Source organism: Sus scrofa, chromosome 1 (genome assembly GCF_054392235.1).
Source record: "Sus scrofa isolate SSC_HxYL_T2T_F1_AM1 chromosome 1, Sscrofa_HxYL_maternal_Yorkshire_Landrace_v2.0, whole genome shotgun sequence".
Lineage (NCBI taxonomy): Eukaryota > Metazoa > Chordata > Mammalia > Artiodactyla > Suidae > Sus > Sus scrofa.
This window is the reverse complement of record NC_139383.1, coordinates 41,175,478-41,197,076: the sequence shown is the minus strand read 5'-3', so window position 1 is coordinate 41,197,076 and position 21,599 is coordinate 41,175,478. Positions and strand designations below refer to the sequence as shown.

The following is a 21,599-nucleotide window of genomic DNA, read 5'->3' as shown; positions in this document are numbered from 1 at the left end:
GAGCCACAACCAGGACTCCTAGATCCAGATGTCTTAATTCAAATGCTAAACATTGAAGTTTCTATACCTCCTGCAGCTGTTAATGCTATCCTTTTGTACCAAGCCTAGAGTGTCCAATAATGTGGTCTGGTCTTCTACATTTTTCCAAGGCCTGGCTAGCCTGGAGATGCACTTATTTTTTTATATTACAGATGCAAAAACAATGCCAGATACTGAATGCATATTCAATAAATATCAACCAAATCAAGACAATGGCATGTATGAAATACTAATAGAAAAAAGCTTTTAGGACATACAATAACCTCATTTTGCAATAAATGGAATTTATGACTATGCCTCTACAAAGGACACAAAAATTACATGTTTTGTTTAATGGGTTATCTTCCACATGTAGCTTGAATTTTAAGGTAATACAACTTCATGAAACCATTGATAAAGTTAGGACTCAACCAAACACAAACAAAACAAAAAATTAAACAAAACCTTAGCAGTACTCAGCAAGCCATCTCCAAGAGCATTGTTCACAATCATTCTGTGACATTTATGCTTCAATTGCTTTTTACTTTTATTTATATCTATTGAATTCACATAGTGGTGAAACATGAAATAAACTGTACAGAGAATTACGGTCTTAACAGAACATCTGTAAAGAAAGCTGTTATTATGTCTGTTTTTTGTTTGTTTTTACCTGTGGCTCTCAGAGGTGTCCAAGGTATTTTCTTCTTGAGCATTTAGTAACATTTCAGATACTTGATACTGAGCCTCTAACAGGAGAAGGGTATCTAGATTACAGCACACCACACTTAATAACCTATATGATAAGGAACAACAAAAGCAGATTTTATAAAATACATCCTAAAAGTTTAGAAACTTTCTTGGTGTCTCAAATACCTATACATGGAAATACGTATTTTGTAAGAAAAATCAGGCAGTTATTTCGGACACATTCTTAGTCATTTTGAATATTGACTTCAAAAGCTTTTCTTACTGAAATATTATTTAAAGACCATGGGCAATTTCTAATCTGGTTTAAAAAATTATCTAAGTCTAGAATAGCAAATTTTCTTCTCAATTGTTACTTAAAATTAGTTAGGGAACTATAGCATATCCACAAAAACTACAAATTGTCATCACTTTTTACTTAAATACAGAAGTAACGACTGAACCGTTATGCTATCATCCAGGATATGTTTATTAGGTAGTCAATGGCTAACTTTATAATTGTCAGATAAAGCTGAGAATACCCAAACACACTGACCTATCTTAACATTACTAAAAGCAGAGACCATGTGACTCTAACGTGATGCAAGAGGACACATGCTGTATACCATGTACAAAATATTCCTACTAAGAAAACTGAATTTGAAACTAACCAATCCTAGGGATGTCAGTTTAGTTTACAAGAAATATAAGCCTCAGAGAAATATGAAAAAAGACCATAAGAGGGAAAGAGTCAACCAAATACAGAATTTGAAGAATTTTACACATTATATATTTCTCCAGAAAAAAAAAAAAAGCATAAAAAGGGGAGACAAAGGAAGTTATAAGGGAAAACAAATGTGAAGATTTTGTTTTGATCATGATTCAAGCAAAAACTGAAAATACACTCTGAGTCACACAGGAAACTATGGAATACTGGATGAAATAGGAAAATAGTACTAATTTTGTTACATCTAACAATGGCATAGTGGTAAATTTTTTTTTAATAGGTCCTTCACTGTTAAAGATGCACACTGAATTGTTTACAGGTGAAATGACATTGCATCTTGAATTCGCTTTACAGCACTTAAGAAAAAAATTTTATTGGAAAAGGGAGAGATGAAACAAGACTGGAAAATATGGATAATTGACAATGATGTACAATGGGTACATGGAAGGTTCATTACACTAACTGCCTTTCTATGTTTAAAAGTTCTACAATAAAATATATAAAAAGATATTGTGAAGAGGGAATTGGTATCTAGGAGGTTATTTAAGGTTTCTCTGAAAGGTGGTATTTGAGGAAACAGGAAATCCAAGAAGAACCAATCTTCTAATTACCTATTTATTGATTCATCTTAGCAATATATTCAAACATGAACACAATGGCTTACCTTCAAGGATAACCATTGCAGTCATTATAATGGAAAAAAATTTTTTTACTCACTATAACAAGAAGTTTAAATGTTTGGGATACATTTTTATAGTGTTATACTATGCAGATAATACAACAGAATAGCTATATATTTTTTGCTAAAGAACTATCTCCTAGGTATGTTAACTAAAAAATGAGAGGCATAAAATATGTACAAGTGGTAGCAATTGGATACAAATGGAGAAACATTTGAATATATACGTAAATAGGTATTTGTTTTTACACACAATGTCTCTCTCCAAGGACAAGAAAGAAACTAGTAAGAATTGTTAGCTCTGCAAGAGGGAATCTGACTGAAGAAAATATACTTCTCACAGTTTGTCTTTTACAGTTTTTGAATTTTGGTGCAATTATTTATGTTTTGCCTATTCAATAGCATCAGGAAAGAATTTTTTTTTTTTTTTTTTTTTGCTTTTTAGGGCTACACCTACAGCATATGGAGGTTTCCAGGCTAAGGGTCTAATCAGAGCTACAGCTGCTGGCCTCCACCACAGCCACAGCCACACAGGGTCTGAGCTGCATTTGCGACCTACACCACAGTTCACGTCAATGCCAGATCCTTAACCCAATGAGCAATGCCAGAGATGGAACCCGCAACCTCATGGTTCCTAGTTGGATTAGTTTCTGCCGTGCCACAATGGGAACCCCAGGAAAGAGAAAAATGTTTAGTGGATACATGTGAAAGTAAAAAATGGCAATTCAGAGTCTCCATTGTGGCTCACCAGGTTCTTAACCCAAAGTAGTCTCCATAAGGATGTAGGTTTAATCCCTGGCCTCACTCAGTAGGTTAAGGATCCAGGGTTGCTGCAAGCTCCAGTCTGGGTCACAAATGAGGCTTGGTCTGGTGTGGCTGTGGCTGTGGTGTAGGCCAGCAGCTGCAGCTCTGATTAGACCTTTAGCTGCAGGAACTTGCACATGCTTTAGGTGCAGCCATAAAAAGAAAAAACGATGTTAAGAGCAGAAATTTCCTGATGGACAGAATTATGTGGAGGAAAAAGAAGAAACAAAACAAGGATGACTTTAGATGTTTTGTTAGAAAAAATAAGAAAGATCACGAAGTTCCCGTCGTGGCGCAGTGGTTAATGAATCTGACTAGGAACCATGAGGTTGCAGGTTCGATCCCTTGCCTTGCTCAGTAGGTTGGCGATCCAGCGTTGCCGTGAGCTGTGGTGCAGGTTGCAGACGTGGCTCAGATCTGGCATTGCTGTGGCTCTGGTGTACGCCGGTGGCTGCAGCTCCAATTCGACCCCTAGCCTGGGAACCTCCATATGCCGTGCAGAGTGGCCCTAGAAAAGGCAAAAAGACAAAAAAAAAAAAAAAAAAAAAGATGTCAATTCACTGTTGATCTGTGGATTCAATCCAATGATAATTAATTAAAATCCCAGAGGGCTAGTTTGTGTGACAAATTGATTCTAAAATTTACACAGAAAGAAAAGAACTCAAAGTGGCCAAGATATTTCTGAAGAAGAACAAAGTAGGAAGAATCACCCCATCAATTATTGTAAAGTATTATAAAACTAACAATGAAAACAATGTTAATATTTGTACAGGATGAAAAAAAATCCAACTGAATAGAATAGAAAATTAAGAAATACGCTTCTGCACATTTACATACCTTTTCTGAAATGGACGAAAGAATTATGTATATGTATGCACAGAGATATGTGGCTAAGGTTCCACATGTAGAAAAGTTGATTATAACAGCCCAAACTGAAAGCTGTAAATTTCTTAAATTTCTGCCAGTAACATAATATATAAACAAAATAAGGTATACTCATGCAATGGAATATTATCTAGCCAATAAAAATAATAATACACAACGCCTTAGAAATACAGAACTACATAGAAAAGGTCAGACATGACAGAGTATACAGTCTATGCTACCACTAAAATATAGTTCAAAAAGCAGCAAAATTAAAATGTATTGTTTAATAATACATAACTAGGTGGTAAAAATATGAAGTAAATCAAAGTAGTAAATACCCTAAGTCAGAAGAGTGGTTACCCATTTGGAAGAAGAGTCATGATCAAATGAATGCATAATACTAGTAAGTTCTCCTTGTTTACTTGATTGGAATTATGTACGCATTCATTTTACAACATTTTTTTAAGCTCATGTTTATATTTTATGCAGTATTTACATTTTTAATATTTCATAAAACAAATCTGTGTTATTTTAGGGTATATAATGGGATTATAGTCATAAAATGTCTAAATGTGTATGCAACAAATGAACAAATCCAAATTACCAACAAAAGAATGCCTACTTTAATAATTATTCATAAAGAACTGATTACAAAGAATACCATTTAATACTCAATCATATAATCATCTAGTAAACAGATCTTAATGGTTCATTAATTATATTAGCATATTTGCATAAGATAGTGGCTAGAGTAAACATGGAAGAAAAAGTCACTTGACTAAGACCATTTTTTAGCCAAACCATGATATAAGGCTGGGTTTAAAAGTGAATAAAAAGTGTAGATTATTTTATATCCATTAATTTTTAAAAAAATAATCACTAAAAACATGCCTCAAACTTAACATATTATTAGGCTTATAAGTAATAAATTGTGAAGTTTAATTTTTATTGGCTCCAAAACTTAAGAAAAAAAAATGTGCTGCTTATTTTACACATGACCTGAGCTGGTTATATCAAGAAGTATTCCAAATAAAATCAGTAATTATCAAAGGTGAATCCAAATTCAAAAGTAAACTGGGAGTTCCCTTCGTGGCGCAGTGGTTAACGAATCTGACTAGGAACCATGAGGTTGCAGGTTCGATCCCTGGCCTTGCTCAGTGGGTTAAAGGATCTGGCGTTGCCCTGAGCTGTGGTGTAGGTTGCAGACACGGCTCGGATCCTACATTGCTGTGGCTCTGGTGTAGGCCGGTGGCTACAGCTCCGATTCGACCTCTAGCCTGGGAACCTCCACATGCCGTGGAAGCGGCCCTAGATAAAGCAAAAACAAAAACAAAACAAAACAAAAAAAGTAAACTGGATAAATGTTTTAATGGTACATCTTCAGGTGTATATGAATAAAGTATTAAAAATAACCTAAGTTTATATAAAGATTTTGTCAGTTACACAGAAGAAATTTCAGAAGTGTTTGCATATATGTACATGTATCTCTCTCTCAGAATATAGTTAGATCGACTCTACCTACCCCAGATACAAACCTCTTTATATTGTCAGGTGCCATAGCTTACTTTTATCAAAATAAGTTTCTGTATACCAAAAGACAGACATTAATCAAAGATCTGTTCATTCTTCCTCTATTTTATACAATGCTAAGCAGTGTGCAAATATCACCCACACAACTATAGCCTTCTGGTTCCCAGGAACCTAAATGGTCAAGCACCCAAGGGGATATGGTGCTGCTATTTGAAGGCGGTGAAGACATCAAAGATTTTGTTTGCTACAGCAAAGGTTCTGGAGGCTTGACAGGACTATTTAAAGTGAGGAGGGATCCAAGGCCCTGTAGTAATTCTGTGAAATCATTTGTATACCTGTGGTAATATACAATCAAATCTATTGCCTTATTTGGATCAGGTTTATTGATGACTCTAATAACAGCTCTCTCATCTCACCTCAGGCACTGAAGGCTAAAGTTTCTATTTACATTATACATTTTATTCTATGTTGCTCAGTCTGCACAATGTTCTTATGTTTCCCTCCTTAGTATATCTGTTCATTAAATGTAACAAAAGATACTAAGATGAAATCTCTCTACAAGAGTGAATTAACAAAGCCTCTATAACTGGTAATATATTGCTAATTTGGCCAATTAAGTATCAGGAGCGGTCTAACATGGATTAAAATACGTCTTTCATTTTATCAAAATTTAGTCCAGGGCACCCTTCACTGTCCTATCATCTCTCAGATCATCATGGAAAATACTCTACCGATGATATGTTAACTAGACCTAGGTGAATAGGAATTCTAAATGTTTTAGTCAAACAAACATGTGCCAGAATTGAGAAATTCAAAAAAAAAAAAAATTGGGGATATTTCACTGTCATCTCAGTGAAGTTTCTAAGTTCTAGTGGTCTAGAATGTTAGGTATCACGTGTAATATATGTGAAGTATTATTAAATCTTATACTATTAACTACCAAGGAAGTGATATAATGCATTTTAGCATTCGTGAATTTTAGGAACAATGCCTACAATATCTGGGTGTATTGTAGCAAATGGATGGACATAGAGATTGTCAAACTAAGTGAAATAAGTCAAAGACAGACAAGCATTAAATGATAAAATTTATATGTGGAATCTAATTTAAAATGATACAAATATCGGCGTTCCCATATCGTGACTCAGCGATAATGAACCTGACTAGTATCCATGACAATGTGGGTTCAATCTCTGGCCTCACTCAGTGGATTAAGGATCTGGCATTACTGTGACCTGTGGTGTACATCACAGACATGGCTCAGATCTGGCGCTGCTGTGGCTGTGGCATAGGCTGGCAGCTTCGCAGCTGAGGCTCTGATTTGACCCCAGCCCGAGAACTTTCATATGCCGCAAGTGCAGCTCTTAAAAAAAAAAAAACAAAAAAACCTGCCCCCCCCCCAAAAAAAAAACCACAAAACAAATATTATTTAGAAAGCAGAAATAGACCCACAAACAGAAAATAAACTTAAGGTTACCAAAAGGGAAACGTGGTGGGGAGAGATAAATTAGAGGAGTTTGAGATTAACATATACACACTGCTATATATAAAACAGATAATCAACAAGGACCTACTGTATAGCACAGGGAATTCTATTCAATATTCTGTAATAACTTATATGGGGAAAGAATCTGAAAAAAGAATGGATACATGTATATATATAACTGAATCACTCTGCTATACACCTGAAACTAACAGCATTGTAAATCAACTACATTTCAATAAAATAAATATCTTAAAGATCTTTCAATTAATAAAATTAAATATTGGACATGTGCATATATATGGGTGCATGTGTGTCAGTATGTAACCAAAAATCCAAAATATGGATGGCTTTGTAGTCAGAGCATATTTTTTTTTTTTTGGTCTTTAGGGCTGCATTCACAGCATATGGAAGTTTACAGGCTAGGGGTCAAATTGGAGCTGCAGTCTATGCTATAGGCACAGCAACAGCCATGTCAGACAGGAGCAGCATCTGCAACCTACACCACAGATGATGGCAACGCTGGATGCTTAACCCACTGAGTGTGGCCTGGGATCGAACCCTCATCCTCATGGATACAAGTTGGGTTTGTTAACCGCTGAGCTACAATGGGAACTCCTATACTCAGATTATATTCTGATTTCTGATACTTAGAAAAAGATTACAAGAGAATTATAAAATGATTTATTAGTAATATTAACATGATTTAAGTCTAGTGAGCATCTGAGCCACTGGAAATAATTCAGTGATTTGTTTTGATGGAATATTAACAGTTATCTATTTAAGATAACCAGATTGCTTCTAAACTGAAAAACCTATTTTTCAGTTTTCCTCTTAATGTAATCTCACAGGTCAAACTTTTAACAAAGAAGACAGTAATGCATTAAACTATTCACTATACTGTGCAAAAAATTTGTTGTTGGTTGATAAATGTAAAATAATTGAAATGGCAAGCCTTTTTAAAGGCTGTGCTTTAAGTTTAGATTCCTGAGTTTTGGTTTGAAGAAAATTAACAAATAGGCCAACATTGGAGTTTCAAATGAAGAAGTAACAGGTTTTAGGAGAACTACATTAACATTTTTAACCATATTAAATTTTAATATGTTATAATTAAGAATTCCTACGTAAGATTTAAATTTTTAAAAATAAGCAATTCTACAGTCTATAACTAAATCTTATTTTATAGTTTGATAATACACCATTTTCATATTGATATAAAATATTCAGGGAGGAGAATAACATTCTTTTAACCTAATGATGATTAAGAAAATCTTAGACTGGTAAGCCTTAAGCAACATCAAGTCTCCAGGGAATCTGACTTTTGGTGCAATAAGAACAAAAATAAACAAGTGGGACTACATGAAACTAAAGATCTTCTGCACAAAAAAAGGAAATCAACAGAATGACCAGGCAACCTACAGAATGGAAGAGAAAAAGCTGCAAATGATATACCTGATAAGGGGTTAATATCTAAAACATATGAAGAACTCACACAACTCAATAGCAAAAAAAAGCAAAAACAAAAAACATCAAATATCCAATTAAAAAATGGGCAGAGGGTCCAAACAGACATTTTTCCAAAAACAACATACAGATGGCCATAAGTACATGAAAAAATGCTCACCACCACTAATCATCAGGGAAATGCAAATCAAAATCGCAATGAAATCACCTCACACTTAAGAATGCTAGTGTCAAAAAAAAAAAAAAAAAAAAAAGCCCAAACAACAACAACAACAACAACAAAAAACCCTTACAAATACTAAGTTTTGGTGAGGATGTAGAGAAAAAGAACTTTGGGCACTCTTGTTGGGAATTGTCAATGATAAAGTCACTGTGGAAAGCAGTACAGAAGTTCTCCAAAAAATTAAAATAGAATTACCATATGATCCAGCAATTTCACTTCTGAGTATTAACTCAAAGAAAATGAAAACACTAATTCAAAAAGATATATATATATATATATATATATATATATATATATATACACCCTTCATGTTCACAGCAGCATTATTTATAGTAGCCAAGACATGAAATAACCTAAATTTTCCACTGATGGATAAATGGATTAAAAAAGTATGATATATATACAGTGAGATTATTTAGCCATAAAAAACCAAAATCTTGTCATTTTCAACAACATGGAGGGACTTTGAGAGCATTATAATAAACGAAATACATCAGAAAGACAAATACTCTATGATCTCACATGTGGAATAATAATTTAAAAAACAAGCTCATAGATACAGAGAACAGATTAGATTCATGCTTGCCAAAGCTGGGGGGAGGTTGGGAGAGATGGGTAAAGAGAGTATATTCCATATTTGAAAGTTGCTAAGAAAGTCTTAAAAGTTCTCATCACAAGAAGAAAGAATTCCTGTAACTGTACAGTCATGATGTCAACTAGACTTTTGTGGTGACCACTTCACAATATATACAAATAGCAACTTACTGATCTGACTTATGTTACTCATAAGTTATATCAACTATATTGAAAAATTATAAAGGATAAAAACTTTCCTTAGGGTCCTTAAAAGACAGGTGTTCAAGAAAATAATTTGTATCAACAGTATAATGATGGTACAACTTTTTTAAAAAGTTTCCAGGTAACTCTGTTTTAATCAACAGATTTAACAAGTAAATGTTAACCAATTAAACCAAAAAGTACTTGACAATATGGTGGACATGAAAATAAAAGAAAATGATACTCCCTCAGGAAGTTTAGTCAGGGAGAGAGAGAAAATACGGTCTGTGAATGATCATAAAGGAAAAGGACATTCAGGAAAATTATAAGATCAGAGTGAGCTATAATTAAGTCATGGAAGAAGCAATTCATACGGCAAGCTTTGCCTTAAAGGACAATCCAAATTCTTATAAGAAAGCAAAAGTGAAGGCAATATTTAAGACATAAACTCATATAGAGGCAATAATAAACACTGTGCTTGAGGGAGATGAGTCTAACCTACTCAGGGCATGAGTTCAGGCTGAGAAGAGGTGGAAAATAATGTACACAGGAATGGTGGAGATATTATGGAGCTCCTTGAAAGCCACATAGCAGAGTCTGGAATTGCCAGTTATCTAAATAGGAAGATGGAGAGCTTTATACAGATACATTTCTCTTTGCATTAATAACCTCACATTTTTTTTCATCATCTGAACAACCAATTCCTTACTAGGTAAGAAGGTTAAAGAGAATGAGCACATCACCTTAGTTACACATCATTTCATTCCCCACAGATAGCACCGAGCATAAGTACTCAATAAATACTGGTTGAGTAAATAAAGCAGAGAAGACTAAAAAAATTTAAATTTTACTTTGCAGTCATATATAAAAAGTAGTTCACATTTCATCTCACTAGACCAAGAAACCCAGATTAGCTTAATTTCCTTTCTGGGTGGAGAGGGAAACAGGGTCTCTGAGTCATGCAGGTAGCTTAGGAAATGGCAGGAGTACATCCTTCTCACACAGATGGATACGAGGAAGGTGGGAGGCCAGTAAGTGCATTAACGTCCTCATCTTTTAGAGGGGAGAGTCGGTCAATACTCTCTAAAAGTGAAATATAATGCTCCAACCACTTGAAATGTTTTATATAATTTTTTTTCTTAACCTTAAAATGTTGGGGAAATAATTACCTCTAGAGTGAAAAAACAGCTATTTTAAATTCAGCAATTCCTTCTGTTTCACTAGGGTTTCTTTGTATTTTCTATAAAACTCATTTAGAATTTAAAATGGAAACCATATCATGATTCCATTTTTATAATGTATTTCCATATATATTCTTCTGTTTATATGCTTAGAAAGATGTCTAGAATGATTTTCCTCAATGATAATTTCACTTTTGGAGTTAGGCAGAATTTCAATTTATATTTAGTTTTCTTTTTTTCTTTTCATCTTTTTAGGGCCACGCCCATGGCATATGGAGGTTCCCAGGCTAGAGGTCAAATCAGAGCTGAAGCTGCAGGCCTATACCACAGCCACAGCAACACTAGATCTAAGCGAGGTCTGTGACCTACACCACAGCTCTTGGCAAGCCGGATCCTTAACCCACTGAGCTGGGGTGGAACCTGTGTCCTCATGGATGCTGATGAGATTCGTTTCTGCTGAGCCATGATGGTAACTCCTATATTTAGTTTCGAACATTGGTTAATTTCTTTATAATAAAAAAATTGTTTAAAACACAAAGAAAATTAAAATAACTCAAGACTGAACACCTGAATGATAGCTGGGCCACTTAATGAGATAGAAATATTTGTTTTGTTTTTGTGGGGAGAAACCCAAGAGTTCAATTTTAGACAAATTTGTGATATCTGAGAAATGTTTGAACTGAGACATCAAGACACAGCCATATACATAAGCCAGGTAACTCAGAATGACTATTTTTTAATTGTAATCAATTGTTATTTCCCCAATACATTTTTTTCTACTGTACAGCGTGATGACCCAGTTACTCATACATATTGGGGATATAAATAAAGGCATCCACTGACATAGAAATGATACTTAGAGGTAAAGGTGTAAGCGGATGAACTAAGGGCAGAGTGTATAGAAAAACAGTGGACCCAGGACCAAGTCTTGAGTATTCTAATATTCAGAGGTTGCTTAGACAATGCAAAGAAGGATAAACTGCAGCCATGCAGTATGTGGTATCACAGAAGTGAAATGGCCCACTCTATCAAATGCTACTTATATTACAAGAAAAAGCCCCAAGATTTACCAGCACAGAAGTTACAAGTGACCCTGAAGTGAGCAGAATGTACAGTTCTAACAGGGTTATAAAGTCAAAGTCAAATCTAAGTGGGCTCAGGAGTCAACAGAGGTGAGCAAGTGAAGACAGTCTATACAGACAGGTTGCGCTGCAAAAGGCAGAGAAACAGGACAGTGGCTGCAGAGAGATACGAAATCAACGGAAATTTCTTTGTGTGTATGTTTTGCATCATTTCATTGTAAAATGGGAATATTAAGGCATATCTGCACACTGATACCAGTAGAAAAGGATTGGTTGGAAGTGTTTCAAAGGACCAAACTCAGAGTTCAGCAGAAATGAACCCAACTAGCATCTATGAGGACATGGATTAAGTCCCTGGCCCTGCTTGGTGGGTTGGAGATCTGGTGCTGCCATGAACTGCTGTGTTAGTCAGATGTGGCTCGGATCCCACGTTGCTGTGGCTCTGGTGTAGGCCAGCAGCTGTAGCTGTGACTTGACCCCTAGCCTGGGAACTCCCATGTGCCATGGGTGCGGCCCTAAAAAAAAGACCCACCTCGTATATTGGTCATTCATTTACAACATAAAATTTGTAAGATCTTGGCTAGTAAAAATTCAGATTTAAATAGAATGTGATGTTGTTCAAAGTTGAAATCCACAATACACTAAACTCCAAATTAGCCTCATCTAAGTGATGTGGTAAATCTAAAGAAACTGTATCAAATTTACCATTATGCTATTTCTAGATTTTTAAAGCAAGGGAAAAATGAATAGAACAAAGTAATACTAAATGCAGAAATTCAAACACATTAATGAGACGATCTACTGAAGGGATAGGTACTGAAATAACAGAAAAATGAAAGTAAATTAACTAGAAATATATAACTTAAAAAATACACTGTTATAGGAATGGACTTAAGGATACAATGAAATAAATTTCTTGTCAAAGAAACACTTGTTAAAAGGCACATAAAAACTTTTCCCTCGAAAAGTGGTTTTGTCATTTTCTTTCTCTGAATGCTGATACTGTAAACACAGCACACTTCTTGGCAGCATGTGGAAGACTACGAGGATACTAAAAAAAAAAACTGCAGTCAAAATTTATGTCCTAAGTAAATCTCAAAAACGGTATAGAGCAAGTAGACAGATATAAAGAAACACTTGAAGTAGTGCTACTTTATATCTACCACTAACATTTTTATAGTACATGCTCTGTGCCAACCACTGCAATAAGCCCTTCTAATTTTTCATATGTAAATCTCACAGTAACTCTATATGAGGAAAATATCATTATTCTCCATTTTGGAGATGGGTAACTGAGATCCCACTTCACACAACTAGTCAGTAGCCCAGTCTGACTCCAGAGTCCATGTTGCTAATCACTATATTGCATGGCTATATATGGGATGGCAAATATTCTACTGTAGGATAGGATAGAATGATTCCATGTGGACATTATGAGAAGGTACACATTATGCAAATTAATAGATTTTATTCCCAAGAGCATTTTACTTCTTGGATTGCTTTTTACATGACTTAAAATCATATTGTTAAATTTTCTGCCACAAGAACAATGAAAAAAATACTACTCTATTAAAAAAAGAAAACACACAGGAAAAAATAAATTCATTCAATGTATCAGAAACAAGGGGACAAAATCTATGTTCAATAGAGAACTCAGAAACATACTTGCTATGCAAAAAGAGGTTCTACTGAATGGATTTTCCCTGGAATTCCTCATCACTGCTTGCTATATGAGTATCTTATACGGTTCAGAAAAAGTTAAAATTTAATGGAAAAATACACTTTGAGATAAGGGCCTACCATCCCAAGAACTGTTAACAGCTGCAGCTATTTTTTTTACCTTCTTTGAATTATAAAGTCCAAAAATGAAGCTCAGCTATTAATGAATGGGGAAAAAAAGTTTTGGTGCTTATAATATATACCGCCATTAGGGAATTCTAATTTTAGAAAAGTAATTGCTTTATTTCTTAGGTAGAACATTCTCATGAATTCCCTCCCTCATACTTGAAAAAGTTACTTTGCGAGTAGAAGGGAAAAAAAAAATCATGAACCTATGAAAGTAAAACATTTCTTTAGTTCAGCTACTTTTAAATGTTAAGGAATATAAATTCAACCAGCAAAGATTTAAACCTTAGGAAAACTACAAGTATGATTAACATTGAGGAATAAAATCTAGGCAAGATAAATCATCCATTTCTAGGCCTCTTTCAAGACTGCATTATGGCTGGAACCCAATCAAATACCAAACTGGGGAAGCCCAAGTCACCGCTGGAGTAAACCAAATAGTTCACAAAATGCCTCTAATAAGTCAAGCAAAAAAGAGGAAGACACTGTAATAACACAAAACTTAAATGCAGACAAAGGCCATAATGTAAAAATCTAATGGCTATAATTTTCTTTGTAAATTATAGGAAGATAAATTACCTTTAAACATGCATTAAAAATTAGCTTGTTTTAAATACTTTTTGAAAGTGTATAGAACACATGCTTAACTGTTTTTGCCACACAGAAAACATCTCAAGTGAAATTAGCACCTTACCTTAGACCAAAGATGTGTGATTGTTCATAGTTGAATAAAGAACGAATCTTAGCTTCAGAATTCAAAATTATAAGTCTGTCAATAATATCCTGAAAAAGAAACTTAGAGTGAGACTGCTTGGCTGAAATCATTGGTATTAAACTGAATCAACAAATATTTATTTAGATTTGTTGTTATCAAACTCAGCTTTACATTTGAATGTAGGAAGTTGTTTAAAATTTTTTTCACCACTCTTGGGTATATTATCAGGACAAAACTTTCCTTGAAAAAGATACATGCATTCGCATGTTCATTGCAGCACTATTCACAATAGCCAAGAAAATGTCCATCAACAGATGATTGGATTAACAAGATGTATATATTTTCACAATGGAATACTACTCAGCCATAAAAAAGAACAAAATAATGCCATTTGCAACAACATGGATGGAACTAGAGACTCTCATACTAAGTGAAGTCAGAAAGAGAAAGACAAATAGCATATGATTTCACTTATATCTGGAATCTAATATATAGCACAAAGGAACTTTTCCACAGAAAAGAAAATCATAGACATGGAGAACAGACTTGTGGTTGCCAAGAGGAAGGGAGAGGAAGTGGGAGGACTGGGAATTCCGGTTTAACAGATGCAAACTATTGCCTTTGGAATGGATAAGCAATGGGATCCTGCTGTATAGCACTGGGAATTTATCTGATCACTTGTGATGGAGCATGGTAATGTGAGAAAAAAGAATGTATACTATATGTGTGACTGGGTCACCTTGCTGTGCAATAGAAAATTGACAGAACACTGTAAATCAGCTATAATGGAAAAAATAAAAATTATATAAAACAAACAAAAATTTTTTCAAACTTCATGCCTGAGTCTCACCCCTAGAGATTCTGAATTAATTAGTCTGGTTGTGGTGTGGGCATTAGGACTTTTAAACATTCCTAAAATCAATCATTAAATGCTATGCCAACATGGAGAATCACTAATTTATATCCCCACTCTGGTATTGTGTCAGCAGCTTACTGCAGCCAGTTAAATATTATTTAAATGTTAAAAATGTAAACCACTTTGAAAAACAAATATGAACTCTACAAATGTGAAGCATAAACGGTGGATTTAAACAGTTTTATCTAGGAACTATTTGAGATTTTGTTAATAGATATTCTCTGCTCATGTAAATCAGCAGTTTCCAACCCTGAGTGAACACAGAAATCAGAGTACTTAAAAAGTACACAGCTGCCTAGGCTCTACCCAAGAGCAATTAAGTCACTACCCCTGGGGGTACAATTCTGGCATTATCAACCTTGTAAAAGCTTCCCAAAGTTATTGCAATGGGTAATCAGGCTTAAAAAATAATGATACAAGTGCAGAGAAAACCTGACAAGCTGAGTACCACCAGTTCTCCCAAGCACTGACAATTTAAGCCTTCCACAAAATTTTGAGCTTTCTTTCCATAATGCCTGGTTTTTGTGCATATCTCTGGGTTAAGGCCTAAGAAATTTATTCATAAACAAATGCCTGACTCTCTCATTGCTTATTTTCCTAACCAAGAAACTTGCTACCTTCTGTGAGTTTAAATTCAAGATATTTCTGTAACCAATAGGGCAAAAGAAGGAAAGTTATGCTAGTGAATAAAGCCACATAACATTTACTGAGGTCTATGTAGATGATAGTATGAACCTATCAAGTAAGTAAGAGGCGAGGAATGAGTCTGTAAGGAGTGAAAGCTGACATACGAATGCATTTACCATGCTACAAATATCTTGTAAAAGGTGTAAATAATATTAGCACAAGAGTTTATAATCAGCAAATATTAAATAAACTGCCTAACAATGAAGAGTGAGAGGACTGCTATCTTAAATAGGCTGTCACTGTTGTCTACTTCTTAGCTGGGCACTCCTTTCAAAACAGTATGTGACCCTTTGTGACTCTAAAACTCTGGTTCTGAATCTAAGTACTAGACACTGTAAGAATACAAGATCGAGAATGTATTATCAACAAGCTAATGGAAGAGTAGACTGCAACAATCTATCAGTGATAACACATTTTCAGAGAACTGTTACAGTAAATAATTTCTTCTTCAAAGAGGATTACATTGATGGATCACCACTTAGAGAAGAAAAGGAAACTCCTAGGAAGCCCGCCTCACAGAGAAATTCAGTTTCTAAGCACTACAACATGTGTCAATAAGGCAATTGGCTTCCAAAATTAAGCAGCAGCTTCCCAGTAACAAGCTAGTTGCAGGCAGGGCTTGGGACTCACAAAAAGGAGCCTGAAGCTCTGTCCTTGTTTAAAAGCACATTGTCCAATTTAAGATTATGTTCAATAATCCAGTACACCAGAATAAGACCAGGAATAGAAAAACAAAGATGAATATGCATTCTCTATAAACCAATATATGTTTGAGTGCCTATTCTGTTTATAATTGTGCCAATGGCTGTGTTTGTGCAACCTGACCCCTTTTACTTAAGAGCAGGCCAAGTGAAGGGTGAGAGATATGTCAACCATAATGCCAATATTCCTATTCCTTCACTGTTAGGAGTGGCTTGTGACTGATTAGGCCATGAACATCCATAAACAAAACTGTCTATTAAGGTCCTCTCTTGTTTTTTTTCCAAGTGAGGAGGGCCTTAGAGTCCACTGTGGCTACCATAACAGAATACCATAGATTGAGTGGCTTCTAAGCAACAGGAAATATTTCTCATAGTTCTGGAGGTTGCAAAGTCAAAGATCAAGTTGCCATAAGAGTTTGTGTCTGGTGAGGACTTACTTTCTAGTTCACAGTCAGTCATCTTTTTATTGTGTCCTCACATGGCAGAAGGGATGAGATTTCTCCAGGGTCTTTTTTTTTTTTTTTCCTTCACAACTGTGATTTGATATTTTTAACTTTCTTTTCAAACCTGAATATGTAGTAATAATATGGTTATTAATGGCTGAGGTTTTCTTTATATCAAGGGTCCTTTCTCAGTAAGGCACTAAGTCACTGTGTAAAGGCCCCATCTCCAAATATCATCACACTGGGAATTAAGTTTCAACATATGAACTTGGGGAGTATTATTCCGCCTATAGCCATGTGATAGAAGAAAATGCCGCTTTGGTGGTGTAGTGAGTTGAATGGTTACTACACCCAAAAAAGATATGTCTATATTCTAATCCCAGAACTTATCATTGCTACCCTATTTAGAAAGAGGGTCTTTGCAGAGGTAATTACATTAAGGATCTTGAGATAGTATCATCCTGGATTAGTTAAGTGGACCCTAAATCTTATGACAAGTGTTTTTTATAGGAGGAAGACAGAGATTTAAGACAGAAGAGAAGAGCATGTGAAGATGGAATTAGAAATTGAAGCACTAAGTCATGAAATACCTGAAATGATCAGAAACTAGAGGAGTGAAGGAAGGATTCTCCCCTGGAAACTTTGGAGGGAATGTAGTCCTGTTAACACCCAGATTTCAGACTTGTGGCCTCCAGAACTGAGAGAGAATAAATTTTCTGTTTTAAGCCACACAGTTTGTGGTAGTTTATGGCAGCCCTAAGAAACTAATATAAGGGGAAATGGTGACCATATCTGTATGGAGTGACAGGTAGTCCTATGTCTTCTGCCATAGATGACACCATCTGGAGAAGAACATACGAATGATAATTATAGCAAACAGTTATAGAACACTTAATCTGACAGGCAGCGATTTAAACTTTTATTTAACATTTAATTCTCAGCAACCCTGAGATAAAAAGAGGCCAAAATTTTTTCTAAAAGACGAGAAAACTAGGGTCTACTTGTCCAAGGTCAGACAGTTCATAAAAGGCAGAACCAGGAATCTAATCCAGGCAATCTGGCTTCAGAATACAAACTCTTCACCCTTACACTGTGCATATGCCTTTCAATAAAGTCAAAATGAAGAGCAGTAATAGGAAGAAGGGTGGGAGAATCAAGAGAGAGATGGATGTGGATCTGAATGCATTCAAAGTTCTATTTCAACTTGTCCCTGATTTTAGTGCAAGATGGTAAGTCAATTCCTTTTTTGATTAAAGTAATTCAAATTGAGTTTCCCCAATATCTAAAGGGGTCCTACCTAATACACAACATATATAAATTAATCAACAGAAAAGAAACAAAAGCAACTGAAAAAATATCTGTTAGAGGAAAAGAATATTTTGTGTCATTCATACTAAAGAACAACTTGAGAGTTGTTCCAGGGCTTAGAGTTTTGGTAGATAGCCAACAGCAAACTATGAAAAGTTAAAGCCAAATATTCTTAAAGTATAAATAAATCCTTAAAACTGAAAAAAAAAAAAAAGGAAGAAAAGAACACATACAGGAAAAAAAAAAAAGCAAAAGTAAGTTGAAAGACCACTATGAGAAGAAATGTTGATGGCCATTAATCATATGAAAAGATGTTCTAGTCGTAACGAAAAAAATATAAATTAACACTTCTTTCCTGTCAGACAAATATCGAAACCACTGACCACATAATCTTCCATAAGTTTGCTAGGAAACAGGAACCATATCTTCTTACTGATGGAAATACAGAAGGATTTCTCCCTCTGGTAGGAATTCCAGCAATACATACCAAAATGACATTATCAATTTACTTTTCAACTCAGTGATCCCACTTCTAGAGATCCAGCCCAAATATGCTATAGGAGGTAGAATTCTAAGATGGCCCCAAGATTCTCAGGTCTTTAACACTAATATAGGTAGTGCTATCAAGAGATTTTTCAGATATAATTAAAGTCCTTAGTTAATCTTAAAAGAGGAGCTTATCAGGGTGGCCCTAATCTCATGACAGGAGACACTTAAAAGCAGGAGAAGTCGAGAGAGATTCAAAGCAAGAGTGAAGTTCTTCATTGCTGACATGGAGGGTACAACAGGACAAAGCCCTGAAAGCAGCCACCTGCTGACAGCCAGTAGGGAATCAGAGGCTTCAATCCCATAAGAAACTAACTTCTACCAACAACAAGAACAAATCTGGGCATGGATTTTTCTTCAGAGCTGCCAGACAAGCACTCAGCCTGGCCAACACTTTGATTTCAACCTTGTAATACTCTTGAGCAAAAAACCCAGGCACAGAGTAATTTGACTTCTGACCTATAAAACTGTGAGCTATTAAGTGGGTGTTTTAATTTACTAAATTGTAGCAATTTGTAATGCAACAGGAGAAAAAATTACAGACATTCTGGTAAATATAAGACAAGCTGAGGCTATTAATTTTGGCATAGTTGGTAACAGCAAAAGAATTAAAGAAACCAAGTGTCCACCAACAGACAAATGGATGAATAAACTCTAGTATGTCCATGCAATAGAGCACTATGCAAGTGTAAAAATGCACAAGGAAGAGGTCTATGTACCACTATGGAGTAATCTCAAAGATACAGGATTAAAAGAAAAATGCAAGGAGCTGGATGATGTTTGTAGCATACCATATTCTGCTTAAGAAATCTGGGGTTGGGGGAAGAAAATATATATACATTCTCTTTTAAAGGGAAAGATAAATTAAAAACAAATAATTGAAGCTATAGACCAGTTCTGTGGAATATAACTTTCTACAATGATGGAAATAAGAAATTGAATTGATTTAGGGTAGGAAAAACATTAAGTTGTAGACATGGTAAGATCCCTATGAATTTTCCAGATGTCCATTATCTGAAAGAAATCTGGGTATAGACCTGGAAGTCAAGTAAGTGATATAGGTCAGAGAGCTATCAGTACAAGAGAAGTCATGGAATTGGATGAGATGAACCTAAAGATAAAGGACATAATACAAAGGAAGAGAAGTCCACAGAGGAGACTGTGCAGAATAGAGCAGAGAAGCTGAAAGAGAAGCAGATGTAGTGCCATAGTCAAAGAAGAGAGTGAAAATGAGGAGGAGGGGATCAACTATGCTAAACTCCACAAGGTGGTAAATTAAGTTAAAAGAAGGGGTAGATTCCACTGGGTTAGGGAATTATATATTTATCGGTGAATTTTGGCAGAGTAATTTCAGTAGTCAAAGCAAGACTACAGATTAGAGTTGGCTTTCAGAATTGATATAAGAGGAAGAAGTTAAGACTTCAAGTATAGGCATTTTTTCCAAGACACTTCTGGCAAGGAAACAAAAAAAGAAAACCACAGGGTAGTAACTAAAAGACGACATAGATTAAGGAAGTTTTTTTTTTTGTTTTGTTTTGTTTTTTTCCTCCCAAAAAGGAGAGTTTGTATAGGTTTAAATGATGATAGGAAGCAGTGATTCTTCAACAGGGTTAAAATGCAGTATCATCAAGGAAGATGGGCTAACAAAACTATTTGGAGTTAAATGTTTTAAGACTAAATAAAAGACAACTCTTTATATAAGTGGAAAGATATTTTTCATTATGTACTGTAAAACATCCATGAACACTTGAGAACAAATATCCAAGCCATTGTTCTAGATTAAATAACAACTCATTTGTACTTGTCTTCCCTAACAGATTTCAATAAAGTCAGTATTTCCAAAAATCATTCACTGGATACCTAGTATGTGCTATATGTAAATATGACTAAGATATCCTACTTGCTCTCAGGCCCTCACAACGTAGTAGGGAAGACAGACACATAAATGGCTAATTATAAAACTACTTAATATGTGCCAAAATACAAATAAGGACAAAATAAAATTGGAACACTTTAATAATATAAATTGAAAGTTTAATGACAAAAATATCTATCTTTGGAGTTCCTGTTGTGGCTCAGCAGGTTAAGGACCCGATGTGTCTGTATAAGGATTCAAGTTTGACCCACGGCCTAGCTCAGTGGTTAAGGATCCAGCATTGCTGCAAGCTGCAGCAAAGGTTGCAGATGCAGCCTAGATCTGGTGTTGCCCTGGCTGTGGCATAAGCCTCAGCTGCAGCTTCAATTCAACCCTTGGTCCAGAAGCTTCCATATGTCACAAGATGTTGCTATAAAAAACAATAAACCTATCTTTACATTTCTTTCACATAAATTACCAAAAATTTCCCAAAGTGGAGAAAGTTTAAAAAAATTAAAATTTTAGGGTCAACAAGAATTAGAAGCACTGAAAATGTCAAAACTATATAAGAGACAACATACAGGACAAAGTGACCAGAAAATAAGAAGTAATGATTAACAATGGAATTTCAAAACTAATTTCTTTGCATATATACACATACTTATATGTGTTCAATTCATAAATTTACCCAAAAATGAGGAACTAAATATTTCTGAATAATTAAAACAAGTTGCCATCTTGGAGTATAAATATAAAATAAGTCCCAAATTTAAAAAGTATGTACATACTGCCCTCATGCGGCAATAATACATAGTTCATTAAAAATACAAGGAGAAAATGTATTCAACTCGTTCGATACAATTTATTCCTAATTATCTTAGCCAATGATGGAGCAGTACTGCTGTAACTAACGTAAGTCATCTAAAAATAATTCATACACATATTTCTTTATCTGACAAATCTCTTTCCTGGTTGGGAAGCCTTTACCTTGTATTTCAATAGGTGCTGCCACTGTTAGATAGCCTGGATCAAATACTCCATTTTCATAAAATTCAGAAGCTAAC

At 34.9% G+C, this 21,599-nt stretch overlaps 1 protein-coding gene across 13 annotated transcripts in view; it reads right to left on the bottom strand.

Moving 5' to 3' along the window:
- Positions 1 to 21,599, bottom strand: part of TBC1D32 (TBC1 domain family member 32) — a 207,789-nt gene that overhangs the window by 87,410 nt on the left and 98,780 nt on the right. For 12 of the 13 annotated variants that reach the window (XR_014839916.1, XR_014839921.1, XR_014839920.1 and 9 more), the window contains 2 exons: positions 14,059 to 14,147; positions 689 to 811 (listed from right to left, as the gene is read on the bottom strand). Coding sequence is in view for 7 of the 13 variants with exons in the window: in XM_085016280.1 (XP_084872406.1) it covers positions 689 to 811; positions 14,059 to 14,147 (212 nt within the window). In the remaining 6 variants the exon portion in view is untranslated. Of the gene's footprint in view, positions 1 to 688; positions 812 to 14,058; positions 14,148 to 21,599 lie in introns of those variants that run through there. The other variant, XR_014839922.1, reaches the window with a different exon arrangement.